General features: G+C 42.6%; 1 protein-coding gene across 3 annotated transcripts in view; it reads right to left on the bottom strand.

Moving 5' to 3' along the window:
- Positions 1-14,945: 14,945 nt before the first annotated feature.
- The window catches only part of PDCD6IP (programmed cell death 6 interacting protein), a 35,260-nt gene continuing 28,572 nt past the window's right edge, over positions 14,946-21,633 (bottom strand). For all 3 annotated transcript variants that reach the window (XM_071561523.1, XM_071561524.1, XM_071561522.1), the window contains 3 exons: positions 18,906-19,038; positions 18,322-18,527; positions 14,946-17,519 (listed from right to left, as the gene is read on the bottom strand). In XM_071561523.1, the coding sequence (XP_071417624.1) occupies positions 17,351-17,519; positions 18,322-18,527; positions 18,906-19,038 (508 nt within the window). In that variant the 3' untranslated portion in view covers positions 14,946-17,350. The remainder of the gene's footprint in view (positions 17,520-18,321; positions 18,528-18,905; positions 19,039-21,633) is intronic.

Here is a 21,633-nt window from a genome sequence, read left to right on the forward strand (position 1 = left end):
ACACTGGATCGAGCATCACTGTTTACAGAATGGGAAGAGCATTAACAAGTATGAAAAATGGAAGTTCTTTTTCAAAAACATGGTGACTAACAAATCATTGAAACCTATTCTCTGAAAAAAGCATTGTTTTTAATCGAGGGAACAACATGACCCCATTGTGACAATATGGATGTTCCCCCATTTTGCCTGGACTGCAAACACCAAAACTGTTCTCAGTGTAACCCATTTATCTGGGTATCGTACTGCTAACTGAGGCAAAAGCAACCCAGATTTGTCAGATTCACTGAAGTTCACGCTGAACAGCCAAAAGACCTTGGAGAAAAGCAAAACTTTTTTTATTCTAGCAAAGCAATGAGGCAGGTTCTTGAGTAACATCCTGGAAGTAAAGTTACAAAAGAAAAGCATGAGTAAAGACAGACTTGAGCTGTACTTGGAATCTTATTTCCTGTCAGGGATCATTTAAACTTTCTCCAAAACACTTCAGATACTTCCAATGCTAGAGGTACAAGATGCATTGAGATACAGGAGGATATTCCAATTAGCTGTGCCTTTCAGACATCCCTTAACCACAACAGGTAAGCACTGGCCAGCCTGAGGAGAGCAGTCTGCCAAAGGGGACCCTGCTTTTTGCTGACCCTCAAACTGTAAAACCTGCAGTTTATCAAGGTGACATGCTGAAGTTTCAAAGCAGATCCTGGGTCACCAGTTTTCCTTCGGTTTTTTGCTAGTCAGTTTATAGAAGCTGTAAACTCATTGCATTTACAGCTTTGATGAGGTCTGTGCATTTGTGAGAGCACAAATTAACTATTGCTTCAGCACATGAGGGGATACAGGAAGCCATTTTGGCACTGTGGTGTTTGACACCCACCCCAGTTGGAGGATCACCTTGGCCCCTGCAGTGGGCCACAGTGATCATGGGACAAAGTGGTACCAGTCCAACACCAGTCCATGTGTGCTCCTTGGATAGAACAAAGAGGATGCCCCTTGCCCTCCCATCCTATTTTGGTACCATAACCCAATACCCCTCCCCTCTGCAGCTTCACCCCCTCAACCTTTAACTCCTTATCCACATGCAGACACCTCTCTGCACCAAAAGCCCACATGCAGACACCTTCCTGCACGGACCTGGGCCTTGGGAGAAATATTTCCATCCTAGCTAGTCCATAGGAAGGATTGCTTATGTGGAGAGCCTTCTCCTACAGTCTTCTCCCTCCTCTTGTGTTGTGAAGCACTTTCTAAGAAGGATGATGTCTAATTTTTGCTCTTGTGCTGCTGAAGTAGCAAAACCCCCAACAGGGTGAGTGGCAAACAGAGGCTGAACCACTGGACAGGGTATCCACAGCCTCTCAGAGGTCTGTTATGCCACATTCCTGATGTGTTGTCTGGAAAGAAGCAGATCTCTTTCTGAGGAAAGAAAAAGAAAGAGAAAGGAAGGAGGGAAGGAAGGAGGGAGGGAAGGAAGGAGGGAGGGAAGGAAGGAGGGAGGGAAGGAAGGAGGGAGGGAAGGAAGGAGGGAGGGAAGGAAGGAGGGAGGGAAGGAAGGAGGGAGGGAAGGAAGGAGGGAGGGAAGGAAGGAGGGAGGGAAGGAAGGAGGGAGGGAAGGAAGGAGGGAGGGAAGGAAGGAGGGAGGGAAGGAAGGAGGGAGGGAAGGAAGGAGGGAGGGAAGGAAGGAGGGAGGGAAGGAAGGAGGGAGGGAAGGAAGGAGGGAAGGAAGGAGGGAAGGAACTATTGAAATGTTATAGAAAAAGGTGAGGTAACTGTAGAGTACAGGGAAAAAAAGGTATAACAGGAGGTCTATGAAAGCTCATTGGAGGTTGATTTTCTTAACACACATGAGTCCTGCATGTTTTATCAGTAGAGCCTGTACCTGCGTCCAAGAACAAAGCAAGCTCCCACAACTCATCTGTAGTACCACTAGGTAACTTGAGTTTGGCTTAGAAGAGGTTTCACATCAATAAAAAAAAAAAAAGAAAAAAAAAAGATAAATATCTTTTTGGTAGAGTACACCAAGTCACTTACATGTCTTGCCTGAAGTCAAAATGTCAAGCAAGACTGTAGAAAGCAAGCTCTTAGATTATCTTATTTTGAAATTTGGTTTCCTGAAAAGGGTCTGTAGTGCTCTGTAGGGGACAGAATTTACAAGCAACTTCACTGGGAAGTTGCTAAAAAACACCTCACACAACTGTCAATCGCCCACAGATCAAAAGGATGAGCAGACAACTCAGCTGGATATACTGAGGGGTTTACTGACTTTTGCATGACTTTGTCCAACAGAAAGTAGGGCAATACTTGTGTTTGGAAGAGGTAAAGGGATTGTTATGTTTCTTTGTTTCATGTGGAAGAGCCTGAAGCATATCCAGTGACACTGCATTTTGCTTACCTTTGAACTCTGCATCTGTCTCTTGGGACCATGAAGTTCATGCTGAAAAAAGAAAAATAGCAGAAGAAAGAAGCTTCTGAACCCACATCAAAATATTGGAAAAATCTAATGGGGAAGGAAAGAGACAGGAACTCATAGTGCAATCTTCTCAGGGGTCTTTCAGAGAAAGGTGGATCTGGCAAATTAATGTTCCTGGGATGATAAAACTCACATCACACAGGGAAGGAAAGGGAAATAGTCCAGTAGCAAAAACAGAAATGGGAAAAGATGTTAAAAGTTCTTCACTGCAGCACTTTACCTTCTTGTAATGTTTTGCCCATTTCTCTGTGTACTGGTGTCTTTTGATCTGATTGTCCTCTCCCCGTCAGCTCACAGGGGGCTGTAAAGAGACACGCAGTGCAGAGCAAACCATCCAGCTTACATGCAGACTGGAAGGAGGTGGGGATCCAGGGGCTGAAACAGCAAAAGGTGCCTTGGCTTTTACCTACTGGCACCCTGATGCTGTTTGTAGTTCAAAAACTTTGAAGCTTAAAGCATTTTCATCTGCATTTCAGGAATGGCTGTGCTATTGATCTGCCCAGCTTGAAAGCACCAACTAGACTGCTCAGCTACTCACACCAGCTACTGAAAGGCACGTTTGCCAAAACAATAAGACAGAACCTAAAACTGGTGATGCTTCAGACGAGAAAGAACTGCAACAGTGCACCAACACTAAAAGACCATCTGGGGAGAGAAAGTGCTGCTCCAAACCCACCAACACTCAGCCATCACAGGGTGCTTACACCATGTTTCCATCCAATGACTGCTCAGGCTCAGAAACATCTTTTTTTCTTCTTTCTGTATTTTTCCTTTTTTTTTTCTTTCACTTTTACTTTATTCTTTCTTTTCCCACCTCTTTTTTTGCCTCTTCCTCCCTCCCCTTTTTTACATCTGGGACAGTTAACAAGCATATTTATTTCCAGCTGCACAGCCTCACTCCACCTGTCTAACCCCTGCCAACCTGTCAGCCCCAGCTGCACAGGCAGCAGCCGAGCAAACCATTGCTCATTCTCCACCAGCAACCTGTTTCCTGGACTTGTGAGCACCAGGAGGGCCTGCTGGGAGATGCATTAGTTGTGAGCTATAACCAACAAACCACACAACCACCTTCACATTGAACCCAAACTCCTACCTGACCCATTTAGTACTTGTTAGCACAGACAGCAACTCTTACCACGCATATGGGAAGGAGGAGGAAAATTCAAAACAAAGAGTCTTACAAAGAAGAGTCATTTTACATCTGACCATGAGTGGTAGAGTCACAGGTAGCAGAACTTAGAGACTTCAGAAATTATGCAGGTGGCTGAAAAGTCCCATCATCAACCTGTGCAAGCAAGCTGCTGTACCAGTGAGCTAACAGATAACTCAGCAGTAGAATCGAGCACTGCCTGAACCTGCTCTGCTGAGGAGGGAGTTCCACCTGCTTGTTTTCTTAGTACCTTTGCCTTCAGGTTGCCTCAGAACAGTGCCCTAAATTCTGGCAAAGCTGCCATACCTAAGTGAAGAAAAAATTTGAGCTGTTTGTCCAACCCTTAATTCTTAACTGGGCCCTGAAGAAACACTGTGGTTTGGCTCTCAGAGGAGCCAGGCTGGCTGTGTCACTCACCTGGCACCCACTGCAGTCCAAGCCCTACAGCACTCCTGTGAGCCCTACAGCATCCTTGTGAGCCTCATCTGTTTGTTAGGTCTCTTACAACAGTGCCGCAGAGGATTGAAAGACCTTGGTAAAAATGACTTTTTTTTCAGGAATAAACTAGTCCCATCTATTGGGAAATATTGAACATTTTTGATAGTCAATAACAAAGGCATTTAAAATCTCATTGCAGCTTCAAGTATTTTAGCATCTGTAAGGTTAGCTCAGTGTATTCCCCCAAAGGTTTGCAGGTGCAGAATTAACTAAAATATATCATCTCTCTTACTGGCAGCATCATTTCTGATATCTTCAGAGATAACTGGATGGATCAGGAGGATTATTGTGGCATTAACTGCTCTGATTACATTCCCTACAGTTTAATAACAAGAGCAATGAGACTATAGGTGTGTATCAACAGAGTTTTGGATTTGTGAGCAAAGGAAGTTGGGGGTTATTAGCAGAATGTGAGAAAAGAAAAGGTCACACACTCAAATGTGCCTCTTAGGATACAGCTGACATTCTGTGGGGCAAGAAAAGTGATTTCTCAATATAGCATCATGAGTTTTCTGATAAGAAGCAACAGGGACACTGTTAGGAAAGCTGTAGATCCATCTTGTCACATCCAGAGTGCTTTGGCTGGGAGCTTAACCCATAAAAAATAAGGCAACCACATTTTCTAACATCTACCTTTTGAAAATAGTAGCTATGGTCTGTGCATGCTTCATGTTCCCAGTTCTCTGCTGGTGTCTACAGTGCTGATTGAGGCTGGGGCAGAGTTAATTTTCCCCACAATAGTTAGTGTGGGGCTATGTTTGGATTGGTGCTTTCAAATACAGCATTGATAATTCAGTGATGTTTTAGTAACTGATGAGCAGGGCTTACAGATTCAAGGCCCTTTTGTTCCTCATACTGCCCCAGCAGGCTGGGGGTGCACAACTAGTTGGAAGGGAACAGAGTTGGGACAGCTGACCCCAGCTGACCAAAAATTTTCAATAACTTATGGTAGCATTCTGGTATAGAAAGCTGGGGCAAGAAAGAGGAAGTGGGAACATTTGGGGTGATGGTGTTTGTCTTCCCAAGTCACTGTTACATGTGATGGAGCCCTGCTCTCTCCCAGGGATGGCTGAAGACCTGCCCTACACATGGGAAGTGGTGAATTAATTCCTTGCTTTTCTTACATGTGCAGATTTTGCTTTACCCATTGAACTATCTTTACCTCAGTTCCTGAATTCTTCCACTTTTACCCTTCAGGTTCTGTCCCCCATCCTGCCATGGTGGGGAGTGAGTGGCTGGGGGGTGCTTAGCTCTCAGCTGAGGTTAAACCACAGCATAACTGCACTAGATCCTGCATTTTTTTAATCATTAAGAGACTTACTTTCATGGGATATAAAAAGCTTGAAAATGGGGTCTCAGCAAAATGGTGGCTGTTAACTGCACCGTTATTCCTTCTATCTGATGTTTTCCCTAGTGAGGTATCCTTTCCTTTCCACAGAAACTTTTTGGTTGGTACTTCATGGAGGAAAGCAGAGAGGTAGCTGAAGAACCTTATAGCTGAAATTACAAGCTAACAGTGAGATTAAACATATTTTTCCCAGGCACATTTACCAAAGATAATACAGAAGAAGTTTACAATTCTATTGTTCTAACTCAGTGTGCTTGTTAAAGTGCAGAAGACAATCTGTAGTTGCTTATTTTGTATCTAAGCAACTGTCAGACTCTATCTCTACTAATAAGAAAGGGTATAATTATATGCTGCTACTTTAATTAGCAGCAGATGCCTATGTTTATGAAATAAAATGTAAGATTTTTCTAAAGTGCAGAGTTTTGCTTATAAGCAAGTTGCAAGAGCACTTTTGTAGGCTTCTAAAGGCTTTGTTTGGCTGTGGCAGGTTGCTTGGGGCAGGGCACAGGGCACAGCCAGTTACTGGGGCACATTAGACCACTGGCTCAGAGCCCAAAAGCCCCAAATGTCCATTTCGGAGAGCTGCAGGGCAAGGATTAAACAGTGTCTAATGTGCCTTTTTGAGACTCCCAGTGCTGGCATGAAGCAGGTTCTTGTCCCTGATTCAAAGACCAAGAATGCACAGCCTGCTTTGGGCTACCTACTGCAGTGCCCCAGAGGCTGCTTTCTGCAGGACGTGGTCACAGAGCAACCAACACAGGGAAAGAATCCTTAACATGAATTTCGTATCTCATCGAGGTGCTTCAGCAGCACATAGTGATGCAATGCAGCATTTTTCTTCAGAAGGAATAACAGGGACTGCTGCTTAGGGTACTTCTTTGCATATAAGAGGAAGAGAGTACCAACAAAATAAAACCCAGTCTTTCAGAAACCCATGAAGATACATGCAAACAGAACGTAGAGGAGAATAACCTTGTCCAGGATAGAAAATACTTGTTAGACGAGTCTCTAATTTCCATTATTCAGTATTTTTATCCCTGTTTCCATGGAAACTGCACTTGTGCAATGATGCTGTCCTGCAAGGGAGTGAGTGTATGTACACATGTGTTATGTACATCTGTGTATTCTTCCTCTGGCCTCCAGCAACTCTGAACAAACCTGCCAGTGAAGCTGAGGCTCCAAGGACAGTTAGATGGAAGGATTTTGTGAAGGCATCCACCTAAGGGAGAAGCAATCTTGTAAGTTCTACAGCCAAAGAAATGTCATTAGATAATAGAGAATGTGCACAAGAGGAGAACAGGGCCACTCCTGTACCTGCTGCATCTCCAGAAGATGCTTCAAGAGAAAAGCTCTACTTGTTTGGACATCCAACACCATCACACATTGCCTGCCACAAGGCATAAATCCATGGGAAACCTGTTCCTTAGTTTGCAAGTCAAGGTTCCTGTTTAGAAACCACCAAAATACAAGACAGCCTGCATGAAGGTTTGGGAGGCCAACAATATAACAAACATCTGTCTTGGCTGTTTTTCCACCCCTTGGAGTGCCTTGCCCTGCCATCCGCACCCAAAGAAACTGAAACAGGCAACAAAGTTTGGCCGTTTCTTCATTCCTTCAAAATGAGCAACCCTGTTGCCCCTCATGCAAGTAAAAGACAGGTCAGATCACCAAAGTAAATTAAGGAGAAAAACTAAGTACCCCTTGGTACATTTCTCATTTCAGGAAGATACGAAATCCTTTAGTGTACCTTTATGTTGGCAGTTTTTATGCCCCTCTGTCACAGTTAGTAATCCAATTACAAGAGCAAGTTACACAAGACTGCACCCTACCAGGCTGCAGGAGCATGCAAGCATATAACCCATACCTTTGTCTTCTTTTACTACTCCTCCTAATCTCTAATCCGCTCTCCGTGAGAACTGCCAGCCATTCCTCTGCTCGCTGCAGTAGATGCTGTCAGCAGAGACACACACCAGATGCTTTCCCACAGAGCCCGATTTTGCTCTTTCCCTTACTCTGTGGCTCTCAACCAGAAGTCAAGGTCATTCTGATTGCAAATTTCTGTTTCTTTTTGGTCTTGCCCGTGCACAGCGTTAATTCACAGTGTGCAAAGCAAAGCTGCCACAACAGGTATTTCTCAGAGCACACATTGGGGCAGAAGGGTCTGGCTGAAGGAGACACCTGCAAGCTGGAGCCTTTGCATTTATTCAAAGCTTTAGGGACTCATTTACCATGTAAGATATTTGTGACAAAGTCCCATCAGCCTCATCTTGAATATGCTTTAAGCAGTCATCCATGCTTAAGGCTAACTGCACAAAATCACTGTGACCTGTAGTAGCATTCGAGAAGAGGAAAACTATTTACACCTACAGTCGTTTTCAAAGTGACTTTCATGACTGTTCAGCAATACTTTGGGACCATCCTCTTTGCAACAGGGGCTTTGCAATTTCTGCTATACACACAGTTTCAATAATCTGTGGGCAGGTAACATTCAGTAACATGAAAAATCTACTGAGTGTGCTCCAAATGCCTGCACATTTTCGGTGCCATGTGATATGAATGTTATTGCAGCCTATGCAGGGAGCAGATTGCCTCAAACCACCCCAAAAGACAGTGAGTGCAGCTCAGTGGAGGTACACCAAGGCACGAGAAGTTTCTGTTGAGTTTCCAGCTCCACAGTGGAAGAGAAGCCACATGAAACACAGCCACCATGAAACCACAGCAAGTAAATAATTAGTCCAGGTAAATTCATCCTGGGCACACACTCTGCCATAACCACCCTATTACAGCATGTATAATAGTCAAGGTCCTACTGTCAGTTCTACATCATAGCACAAACTAGGACATCTCCAATAGCATGGTCACCTTAAGGACAATTTTCTTTTGCCACTCAGCAACATAAACAGGTATCCAAAATTGTGGCCCTTGTTCAGATGGGAGGAGGAGGAAGACTCCTGTGTATGGTATTGCCTCTTCTTCAGAGAGTAGGAGCAATATTTTATACTAGCAAGGTTATTAATGGATGATGTAGATTATTGCTACCAGTATTTCACACAACCTACTGCCCTTCTGCCCCTTACATAAGGGGCAAAAGGTGTTATTTCACAGAAAATTGGGGTGGGAGTGGAGGGGCTCCAATGTTAAATCCCACTGACAACCCTACAGTGAAATGCCATATGCTTAACATAGCCAAAGCTGGGGTGAGGAGAGAATCATTAAATCCAGAAAAGTCTTCTAGACATAGGTAGACTTCCAACTTCTCTAATGTTTTCAGAACTATCTCTTTTTGTAGCACAGCAAAACTTTTTCTTCCATCAGCTTGCATCATTTTGTCTTGACTCTTAACGATGCAGCTCAAAATTTTCCACACAAAGCCGCTGATGCTGGTGAGATGCAGAGATTTAACAGCAGTGCAGTCCGCGGTGGGTGAGTAGGGTTTGTGTTATGTCTTTCCATGCAATGCCATCTAGCGCTAAGGAAATGCCAGGCATGCTTGGTAAAGTGTTCCGTCTCTGCATTTGGGGATCGGAAGTGCACTGCAAAGTTTTGTTTACTTCAAAGCAACAAGAAAAATGTTTCAATGTGCTTATATGACAACACTGAAAAACAGCAAGGTAGCAGGCAGGGGTTTTTTTCCCCCTCTGGATCTACATCTGTTCCTTTGATAGATCACATACTCCTTTCCTGCTTATGGAAATTAATACTTGCTGCAAACTGCTGGCTAATGAAAAATTTACTAATAGAATATGAAATGCTCCTTCACTAATGAAATGTAACTAGTGGCAGCAAGAGGCTGATTAGAGAAAAAAGGCAGCTTTCTTACTTAAATAAGTAACTCCATTTGCTTTGAGGTACTCCTATCTACCACGAGGGCTTAGGCTCTTGCACCTTGACCTGCTATCTCTCCTTTCCTTTATAAGCTGCAGGTTCACATCATCCCTTGTTGTTTTCAAAACCAGAGACAGGCACAAAAGCACCTACTTTGATTCCTCTATCCAAATTCATCACTCCCTGGATGACCCTTCTCATTTCTAAGATGTAACTCCCCATTACAGCCTGTCTGTACAAACTTTATCAAACTCACATGATCTGCTGCATTTTCCCTCTTCCCTTCTCTATAGACCTTCTCTGTCCATCACCACCCCCCAGCTTTCACTCAAATCTTCAGACCTACTGGAAAAAAATTAGTTTTCTTCACCTTTAAATTCCTTTTCTGAACTCTGACTCCCTGTCAGCTAAAGCTCCTTTTCCTCTTCCCTTTACCACTGCTGATTCTTCTTCTGATTCAGTTACTTCTTAAACCCTTTCAGCTTGAATTCTGTTTTCCTTGCACCACCTAAAATGTTACAATTTATGATGCCATCATATCAAAGTCCTAGGGCCTTTCTTCCGTGCTTCCTCTGTGTCCTAAACTCATTTGATTTGCCTCCTGTTTCCCAGACCATCAGCTGTCCCTCAGCTTTCCTTTCATTTTCTCCTGGCTCGTTCTCCTCTCTGATCGCTTTGACACCTCCTCTCTCTGTGTTTTCCATCCTCTTGGTGCAACATCTGCTGGTGGTGTTGTAGCCACCCCACAGTGACAGAGCTGTTTCTGCTGACACACTTTTCTCCTGCCAGCAACACATGACCCTTTTTCCTACTCCCACTCTCAGAATGGGTCATGATAACACCCACCATCCACTTTGCTCCACTGTCACCTCATCACCAACAGCTGTTTAAACCTAATCAGACAATTTTGAACAGCTTCAGGTAAGCATCCATCTTAAGTCAGATGTGGGGGGCGAGCTCAAATCACATTGGATATATTCAGAAAGAGGCAGTCCAGGTATGCAAACTAAAGGTAGAAAATTCCCACAAGCCACATAACTCCTGCAGACCAATAAAGGAATTTAGGATGACCATGAAGCCTTACCTATCCCTTCACCTTCATAGCACAGTGCTCCGAGTTCAGTTTGCAGCTGATCAGGATGGTGAACGTGGGCAGTTGATGTCATTTTCCCTGCACTTGGCTGGATTCACAGTTCGGGCTCCAGGTCATCAACCTTCAACACGTATCTAAAGCGGACGATGCTAATTAAAAACAGGTTTGCCTGTCCTTCCACCAACATGAACTTCAGATCTCTTTTCGCATACATTCACACTGAAGAGATCTGCTAGTTCCACGGTTTCAGTCTGCCCTCTGCTGCAAGCTCAGCACACAACCCTGTGATGCTGCTGCTGAGAACACTCACAGCATGGGCCGGCCCTGTCTTACAACTCAGGCATTAGGCGTGTGTGTGTGTGTGTGTATATATATATATATATATATATATATATATATATATATATATATATATGTCCCCATATATGTATATTCAACTCAGAGAAGTTTACCAAAAAATAACAGGTGCCATCACAGGTGTGACAATGGGGAGACATAGAAATCTCTAGTAGGAAATGCAGAGCAGAGAAACACGAGTTTCTCCCAGGCAGTCAGCAACAGGACAAGAGGGCACAGGCTCAAGCTCTGGCAGGGGAAATTTAAATTGGAGATCAGAAAAAAAATTCTTTCCAGAGAGAGTAATCAGGCATTGGAATGGGCTGCCCAGAGAGGGGGTGGATTCCCCATCCCTGGAGGTTTTTAAGGTGAGCTTGGCCGTGGCACTGAGTGCCATGATCTGGTAAAGGGACTGGAGCTGGAGCAAGGGTTGGACTTGATGATCTCAGAGGACTTTTCCAACCCAATCCATTCTATGATTGAGTTGTATAGGCATATCTTCAGGCAGACAGCACTGCAGTTACCTGTCCAGGTGTGAGGTAGCTCCCATTCACAGCCCAGCCTCTCTTCGCATGCTGTGTACACTCTTGTTGTCACACTGAAAAGCAAGCAGACCGATGGCAAATATCATTTTAATTAATCTGTAAATGCTATAACCAGCCAAAATGCAGGGCAATCATGTACTTCAGGCAACCACTGTGTTCCAGTGGAAGTCAGCATTAGCAAAACCTGGACACCCTCACACACCCTGAGCAAGAGCCCTCCCACCTTCTGCTCTGGGCTCAGGGTTAGGTCCGCAGAGGAACCCACTGCCGACAGCAAAGCTGGCCAGGTCAAAAGTCACATGAGGACAAAGGTTAGTGAAGGGTAAAGGCTCCTTAAGGTCACAGGACCAAGAGTAATCTATGTCAAATGTTATTCAAGGTCAGTGGACAGAGGTTAGTTGGGATCAAAGGTCACTGCCAGGAAAAGGTTAATTGAGACCACAGGTTCCTCAAGGTCAAATGTTAACTGAGGTCATGAGACAGAGGATCCTAAATGTCAAAGGCTATTTGGGGCCAAAGGACAGATGTTCCTGAATGTCAAAAGTTCCTCAGGGTCAAAGGACAAGGTACTCTAAGGTAAGGGTTACTTCAGGTCACAGGACAAAGGTTTCTCTAGGTGAAAGGTTACTTGAGGTCAAATCTGCGTTTGGTGTGAATCTCTCCAGTGCCCACACTGATGCCAGAGCTGAGTGTCTGGAGTGTTTTTGACACCTGGATACTGTCAGCTGCTGACACGCACGTGTCCACAAGCAGGGGCCAAGGCCAGCTGGGTTGCAGGGCCCATAGCATGTGCTTGCTCACCCCCTCAGCCTGCAAAAGCAGGGGAGCTGCAGGGACTGCCCACTGGGAACAGCCCTTGCACTGCCTTGCCTGACCAGCCACACCGCACCTGGCTGGCAAAAGCACTGCTTGGAACGGGCCGCCTTGACACCAGCACTGAGAACGGCACTCCAGCATCCAGGAGTGCTTTACCTGACATTAGTTCAGTTGGTTAAAACTTAGTTGTAATAATGCCAAGGTCATGGGTTCAATCCCTTGTATGGGCCATTGACTTGAGAGTTGGACTCAATGATCCTTTTGTGGGTCCCTTTCAACTCAGAATCGTGTGTGTGTGTGTGTGTGTGTGTGTGTGTGTGTGTGTGATGACGTTGCAACCTTTCAGTGGATACACAGATGGGCATCACTGCAGAACTGCAGACACATTAAACGTGAAAGGGTTGAAGGGCCCAAGAGCAGCAATTTGTGGTGAAACCTTGGCATTGATTTTCCAGTGGCACTCATCTCTCCCTTTTCATGCTTGATAGGAAAGTTTTCTTTGAAACCTGGTTAATAAAATTGGTAGCCAGTTTCTCCCAAGAATTTAGAAACATCATTCGAAAAAGGAGGGGGGAGGAGACAAAGGAGGGGGGAGGAGACAAAGGAGGGGGGAGGAGACAAAGGAGGGGGGAGGAGACAAAGGAGGGGGGAGGAGACAAAGGAGGGGGGAGGAGACAAAGGAGGGGGGAGGAGACAAAGGAGGGGGGAGGAGACAAAGGAGGGGGGAGGAGACAAAGGAGGGGGGAGGAGACAAAGGAGGGGGGAGGAGACAAAGGAGGGGGGAGGAGACAAAGGAGGGGGGAGGAGACAAAGGAGGGGGGAGGAGACAAAGGAGGGGGGAGGAGACAAAGGAGGGGGGAGGAGACAAAGGAGGGGGGAGGAGACAAAGGAGGGGGAGGAGACAAAGGAGGGGGGAGGAGACAAAGGAGGGGGGAGGAGACAAAGGAGGGGGGAGGAGACAAAGGAGGGGGGAGGAGACAAAGGAGGGGGGAGGAGACAAAGGAGGGGGGAGGAGACAAAGGAGGGGGGAGGAGACAAAGGAGGGGGGAGGAGACAAAGGAGGGGGGAGGAGACAAAGGAGGGGGGAGGAGACAAAGGAGGGGGGAGGAGACAAAGGAGGGGGGAGGAGACAAAGGAGGGGGGAGGAGACAAAGGAGGGGGGAGGAGACAAAGGAGGGGGGAGGAGACAAAGGAGGGGGGAGGAGACAAAGGAGGGGGGAGGAGACAAAGGAGGGGGGAGGAGACAAAGGAGGGGGGAGGAGACAAAGGAGGGGGGAGGAGACAAAGGAGGGGGGAGGAGACAAAGGGATTAAGAAAGCACAATACAACAAATGAGATACAGTTGTTGGTAACAGGGACTATTATACTCAATTAGAGAATTAGATGCAAGATTAAAGTCATCATTTCAGATTAACCCTAACCGTGTGCTTGCCAGTAAAAGTTACTATAGTTCCAAATGTAAGTCCAAACCAGAAAAATTTCAACTCGACTATAATGTTTTTGAAAAATTATATCATGACAAACAGGTCAATTTTAAAAAAATAAAAGTTATTTCAAAGATACCTTTCAAAAGTAATGGGAAACCTAGAAGGTTAGCACTAGTCAAAAGCAACAAAAACAATCCCAAATCCTCCCCATAAACAATACAAAAAAGCAATTTTGAGTGTTGTTGTGCTATAATAGCTCATCTTTTCAAGCACTGAAACTTTCCAAATAGTTTCTTTTAAACATAATGAAATCCTGAAAATTCAGGCAGCTTCCTTCAATATTATGGAACAAAAACTCAAACCTACAATTGCTCAGCTTAGTCTATTTTAACATTTTGTCAGGATAAATATATGCCAGAAAACTGCTTCTGAGATGCAAGTCACTTCAGAACTAAACCCATTTCAGTAGTACACAAGTGCATCTCTCAGCTAATGCAGAGCAAAAATTTGCTTTTCAAAGAATTTGTGATTTTCAGCTGACAACAGGTGAGGCTGTCAAGTTCATATACCACCTCAAAGTACTTTGAAATAGCAAGTGACTACCTACGTTCAGTGTAGTTCAAACTAGATCCCACAGATCGGCCCTAAAAGCATCAAAAATAAACCTTCATCCCATATGGGATGATAGTAAAAGAACCATCATTAGCTGGCAGTGTCAAATCAGTGGTCAGGAAAGAAGGTCGCTTTTTCACATGGACTGAAACCATGTTAAAAAAATAAAAATCTGAGGAAAGACCTACTAGCCCTGCAATAGTTTGGTATTTCACTGATGAACTACAGTTAATTTGCTTCCTAAGACCTGCTTTTCTCATTAACTGCACTGAAAGCTTTTTATGCAAGACAAAATAAATGCTTGACTGCAAAGTCCCTGAAAGGACAGGATTGTAAACTTTTCCCTCCATAGAGCAATTGCAATAATCATGATATTATAGTTTTTCTTGAAAAAAAAGAATTAAAAAAAAACCACCTGACTTCTTGGAGTGCCCATGGGGACCGATAATCTGATGTTCAAGTCGGCTGCTTTTACAATCCCTTAATTATCTTGCAACCCACACTTTAATACCCACAGTGCTGTTCAGGAACTCAGCCTAACACGAGTTGATAAAAGCAAACTTTGAATCCAGGTTTCTGAAGGCACAACTTTACCATTTCCTCCTCATGTAACCACAGAGAAATACACTCCAACAGCTTTGGAAATAAACACAACCAGCAGGATGTGACCATTACAGAGCAGCTGCTCAGTAAAGCACCTGCACACACACAGGTGACCCTTCCACGCTGTAGCTGAAATGTCTCCACCACAGCACAAACAGACCTGGGGGCCCGTAACTTATTTCCATCCTTTCCAAAATAACTTGGAGCCAAAGGACTCAAGAGAAACACCATCAATCAGGTTTTCTAACTGATTTTTTTAATAAACTATAGAAGAACAAGGTAACATTTCAACCAAAGTCATGACAGCTGCATGCTTAAAAGTAGATACACATCTCTGGATTTTTCTGTTCTCTTTAGGAAAAAAAAGGAGAAAAACTGAAAGCTGAACATAATGCATAGATTTCTACACATATTCAAATAATAGCAGACTAAAGCAAGCAGAAACACAACTGGAAAAATGTTTTGACAGTGATTCCAAATCTATGAAACTTTAAAAAGAGAATTTCAGTTCTACGAATCTTTATGCTGAACCAAGTTACGTTTTTATACAGCATGAAAGTAAGTTTTGTCAATTGAGGCACTAGAAACAAACTTACACAATAGCTCAAATGCATCTAATGTGTGAACTGAAAAACTTACAGGCCATAGCATACGAAAAATTTAGAATTTAAAAGGTTGCATTAGGCTTGCACTTGCTCACATTGACACAGTGAAATTAGTGGAAAACTACTGTTTTTTCAGTTTGAATAAAATCAGGTTCTGATTGTTATTTCCAAACACTTATCTTCCCAGCTTTTTCTCATTGTCCTTGCTTGCCTCTTATGTATTCTCGTCAGGGAAAAAAAAATGGAGAGGTTCCTGTGCCACCCCATTCAGCAATGTTTATGAAGAAATGCAAAGCACCTGTCCTTGTGCACAGCTTTAATCTACAGTGCTGTATTCCTTACTCCATCATGTTCCCCACACCACTGAGTTTCTACAGGGTTAATAAGTTTGTTCAGAATGAGACACTCATGTTCTATAAGGAATGCTTATTTCTGCTTTTTGATCCACATTTTCCATGGGGGTTAGGGAGTCTTAAAGACAAGGAGTCTTCACACAGTAGTTGGAGTGATCACATAGCAAGAGGAGCTTGAGACAGAAAGAAAGGAGCTCATGTGGATATGAATGCTGCTTTCTTTATGAGGAAGAGTAGTAACGATCCAGTGAGGTTTCCACCCAGATGCTACAATAACTGGCACCTCTGAACACCTACAATAAAATATACCTCAATATCTTAATCAGGCACTTAAATAGAAAAACAAAGGTGTAACATTTAACAAAGGTACTGTGATAGCTACTCTGTAAGGCCAGAACATCTTGCATGAAGCACTCAGAAAACAATCGTCCCACAGAATCAAGTAACTCATCAAGGGCTAAATGAATGGAGAGTCCCTCATCAGACAAGCCTGTTTTAAAAATAAAGACTGATAAATGGTTAGCAAATATTTGGTAGAAGCCATTAACCCCAAACTTAGATTCCTCACTATCTTATGTAAAATGTAGTGCAAGGTTATTAATCCCTTGAGAAGATGAATCCAAAAGTAAACATTCAATGTGCTTTAATTTACAAGATTTCCTTTTTCCCCACAAAAAAAAAATGTTTATCCACTGATATCAAGCTCCCTGAGGGAATACATCAATTGTTTCACGGGAAAAAAAAAGCAATCATTTAAAAACATAATCCACAAAGTTCAGCTATCAATAGTTGTTCTACTTTGAACTGTAACACATTTCTCATCAACATTTCTTTGGAAAACACAAGTTAGAACAACCATTCACTGGTCCTGTAAGAGGACTCTGACCTCCCTTCTTTTAAGTAGTACCCTGGAGATGACAGTAATTGTTCTTTGAAAATGGTAATGAATGTTTTTTAGTCCAACACACTTCAAAGTTAAAGAACTCTACCTGTAAAACTTCATCTACCAACATTTACATGGTTAATTACAGATTCTGTCACAAAAATACAGAATCAAGAAAAAGAGGTGGAAATGCACTTGTAAGGCTAAACTCTTGAGAAGTTCTTTATGTTATGAAAGGGACAAATGAAACAACCTACAGACACACAAACCACATTTTCATGGTAATGAGAATGCCAAGTGTTTAAACCATTCTTAAGTAATTTATTTATTTTTACTGATGATTTACAAGGCCTTGATTATTAGACAAAATAGCATATTTTAACTAAAATAAAGAAAAATACAAACCAATCGAGTATAGAAGGAAATGTTTTATGGTTCTGTAGAATATATCACACCCAGTGCACACACTGCTTTGTTTTTCTCATCTGAACCTATGCATTATTTATAGGATTTTTGCTAACAAATATTTTGGTCTACCCAACATGTAGTGTACAGTTTCAGAGTGCTGAATTAGGCTCTAATTCTGGCAATTAGTCTACTGTCTAAACCACTGCAGTAGATCTTTCAAAGAGTTTAGTGAAATCAGATCTGATCTAGACTTTTTGGAGGAGTTAACAGGAGACAGGAGTTAGAGCTGCACACAGTTCAGAATGGTACATTAACTGAAGCCAGAAGTTTTAGTATGCTTATTGCCGACTTCTCCCAAATCTTAACAAGCAGAGCTTCTTTGCAGATACATTATTGCTGAGGGTAGTAAGGCTGTTGAGGAAAAGGGTATCCGGGTTGCTGAGGTGGTGGGTATGGTGCTTGTCCAGGGTTTTGATACATCGGTGAGGGTGCATATGGCAGATTATACTGGCCATACATGTATGGATTGTAGCCCATCGGCATTGGCATCTGGCAGTACCTGCATGAGAGGGGTGGGAAAAAAGCACATACTTGAGCTGTGAAACACTGATGATGCTGTTTGCAAAAATAACTCATTAATAGGTATAAAAAGACATGCAATCTCCATAAATGTTTTCCTTTCATTTTCCTTTGAGGGCAGCAGGAAATGTGCTACCTTTCAAGGAGCAAACGTGAAAACAATTACAGTGCCTGGAAGAGAAATGCAGGCAGAAGGTGGAGTAAAGGCAACTTGCTGGAACTAGAACAGATCTAAATGGATTCTCTTCTGCTCAATAACATTGTGCTATTTTAACATTTGCTGAGCCTGTTACTGAAGGAGAGCGCAGCTGCCTTCAATTCCTTGTGATGACACCAGGAAGGTGGAAAAGCATCAGAAGAAAGTACACTACTAAAGTGCAGCTTTCTGTGTGTTTTTCATCATCATAAGCATGATATTAAGATTTGAAAAATGAGGTGTCAACACTTTTGAAATAAACATCACCAACTGATTAAAGCAAGGTTTGGCAATAATCGACAAACCACAGTTAAGAAACTGCAGTCCTATCTTCCTTCTCCTTTAAAAGAGCTGCAAAAACTTAAAATTAATCCTCCCACAAAAGGTACCAGCAAATGATTCCTATAAGAGTTATGCAATTAAAACTGAAAAAAACCCAAAAAATCATCAATGCTAAACATATCATCAGCTGTACCAAAACCTCTTTTTAAACAACACACACTAATTCTAAATTGTCAAGAAAAAAAGTGCTTTTAAATAAGAGGATAAAAAAAACCCAAAACACTTAAGTACTGCCACATCTTACCCTGGGTAACCGGGATAAGTTGGGTAAGGAGGTCCCTGTGCCTGTGAGGGTGCAGTGCCTGCTGCAGGTGCACTGGCTCCTGGAGCAGGAACAGGAGCAGCAACAGGAGCTGCAGGTGTTCCAGAGGGTGCTGATGCAGAAGAGGAACTGCTTGTTGCAGAAATCACTGGTGGTGGTGGCCGTGCTGGTGGCTGTGGTTTAGTCCCCTAACAAGAGAGAGTGAATTAAGTTGGAGCTTCTTTATGGAAGACTTGGAATGAAAAGCTGTGGCTATACAATTAGTAGATTTTTATTTTCACTTTAAACAGACATTCTATATTTAGTCTACACAGATAACAACAAGACAAAGCATCTAAAAGGCAATAAGCTTATAATTTCAAATCCATAAATTAATACCAATAGTACATAATACTATATATACATATACTCTGCAAAGTCCTTACATTTTGCCCTCTTTGATTTCAACACATTTCCAACTCCATCGATACATTAAGGAGTGATAATACACAAATTACAGATCAGTGCAGAGCTCTAAAATATGGACCTCCTATTTTGAACCCACTAATTCCACAGTATGTATTTACCACCATGGTTCTTGGTGCTGGAGTTGGAGTCGGCGACGCCGCTGGCTTATTTCCTGCTGCTGCTGTGGTCTGATATGCAGGCTGGGGAATAGAGGGAGCACTGGGCTCCCTGGCAATGCTTTGCTGCAAATCTCTGTTAAAAACAAACAAGCAAACATACAGCTTAGTTTAAGAATTGTTTGTTGCACACTTCAGCAAGCTAAGCCGAAAAGATGCAACAGAGTGAATCTAATATTTAAAGCAAGATCACTGAGCTAATTCCAACTAGATTTGGAGTCCAAATCACTGCCACAGAAACCATCCTCTAGCCAACCCTCTGATTAACTGTTACACTTATTTTCATTAATGTCTTTATCTACCAGGTATACATCACAGAATTAGCCAAAAGCCTTGGGAACAGAAAGTATAGAATAATCAGAACATTTAGCAACTTGGAAACCTTCCTGAGGACCTAAGAAAACCTCAAGTCTATGGAAAAGGGAATAGAACTGTAAAAAAAAGTGCATGTGAAAAACTGCAGTATTGTTTATATCTGAGTAAATGTAAATGTATCAAAAAAACTCTGGAAAAAACCTGAATGGCTCAGCACATGAGCTTTCAAGTTCTCTATTCTGTTACCTCTGGTGCTGGAATAAGCCTTGATAAGTTACTTTTCATATCTTACTTTGGTAAGATAGAAGGAGGCTTTGGTGTCATGTTGTACTACAAGCTGCCATTAGCACAATTTTAAAGTTAGCTTGACATGAAAACTCCAAGGAAGCAGTTCCAAAAGGAATGCAAATCTCAATGCAAAGATTCAGTATGTGAGACAGGGCAGACTCTTCAGAGAGACTTAAGGAAGCATTTCACATTTCAGACAAGTTTGTGTAAAACTGTCTGTGAGTAGTATATAACAGGTAGACCTTGATAGCTGGCACTGAAACAGAAGAGGGGAGTCTGACTTAGCAACAAAGTACAGGCTCCTATTATACAGCATGCAAAGGTGAGCTCCAAAGAACAAAACTGTCAACTTTTGCAGAAACTTTGTAGAAAAAACGAGATCAAAATAAAAACTCCAAGAAAACTGTCCTCACTGTTATCCTGGGAGGAAAAAGAAGTGATGAGGACAAAGCTGGAAATACTGTCTTGATATTCTGTTACATATGTGAATGTATATCTGAAACTATTTCTTGCAGACAGTGGAGTAAATATTCAACACTGTTGTACAGAAACTAGAAAAAACCAAAACCTCGTGTCTTAGAAGATGGAACAAGGGATGTGAGTAGTAATTTGCAATGTGATTTTACAAAGACAAGAACAGTGATGCCTTTCACAGTGAAGTACATTTTGACCACAGTGACCAAATGTATTAAACGTGAAGCTTAAAACAGTACTAAAAACCATCCTTCAATGGGCAATCATTATGGTGAGGAAAAAAGAAAAAAACACACAAGTTCTAAATGAGAAACTACCTAAAGTAATTTATTTCTACTAACATGAAGCCCACAAACAATATTTTTATTTTAGTTCAGAGCTGAAGGGGCAGAGACAAAACATACATTTTATTCCCTCAAACTGTGGGTTGGGTGCACTGAGAACATATTTCGTAGAAGTGTGGAAATATCCCAAAGCTGATCCTTGTCCCTAACCATGACTGGGTTTCATGTAAGAGAACTGTTAACACAGAAGGCAGTGAAAGATGGCAGGACAAGACTCAGCTGCATGTTCTGTCAACACTAATCCCACAGGCTGAGCACTGACCATTAACATACTGGGATGTGAGATATTCAGCCCCACACCTTGGTCAGGCAGCCCACAGCTTCCAAACTTCATCAATGTAGGAAGCCAAAGAGAGGCAGAAGGGGTTGTAATTAAAAATTAATTTACAAGAACAATTCCCAAATGAAAAACAACAGCTCTACAGAAGATCATGTTAGGAAAGGTAAAAATTGGAGGCTGAGCATCCCATGAGATCAGCTCAGTTGGTTCAAACTTGGTTGTAATAATGCCAAGGTCGTGGGTTCAATCCCCTGTGTGGACCCTTGACTTAAGAGTTGGACTCGATGATCCTTGTGGGTCCCTTCCAACTCGGAATAGTCTGTGATTCACAATATGGTACATGAGCACAACTACTGCAGTTTCACCTAAAATTTTAGTTAACAACTAGCCCTTTTAGCAAAGCACATAGCCTTTTATAAAAGAACACTGATGAAAAGGCAAATCTTTTCAGTTATGCTTTGATCTTAAGAGGAGAGCCTAAAAATCACACTTGAAACACACTCCACTAGACCTGATCACACATGGGAGAAAATGACAACATCAAACACTTCTCCTCATGTGAAGGACAAAATCTGCTTCTGTCCCCAGCAGTGTAGGCAACCCAGATATCTAAACAATGATAAAAAAACCAGAGCAGAGCAAACTGCTGAGCAGGAGTGGAATACCAACATTTTTCCCCCGTCACACTGGACACATGGAAGGTAATCATACCATGAAGCATTTATCTAACTTCTCAAGCTAAAATGACAGCAGGAGCAGGGTACACAATTTTTTCCTCAATAGAAGAATAAAATAATTAAAAAATGCAGGCTAAAAAGAACCTAGTGAAATCAAAACATGAAATAAATTCATGCTGAACTGTACAGAGGAAAAGCAGAGCAGACTTCAAAGGAGATTTTCCCATTTATTTCTCCTACCATTTTTCTAATTTTTCAGAGGAGGAAAGAGTGGGCTTAGCATTAAAGCAAAG

Source organism: Pithys albifrons, chromosome 7 (genome assembly GCF_047495875.1).
Source record: "Pithys albifrons albifrons isolate INPA30051 chromosome 7, PitAlb_v1, whole genome shotgun sequence".
NCBI lineage: Eukaryota > Metazoa > Chordata > Aves > Passeriformes > Thamnophilidae > Pithys > Pithys albifrons.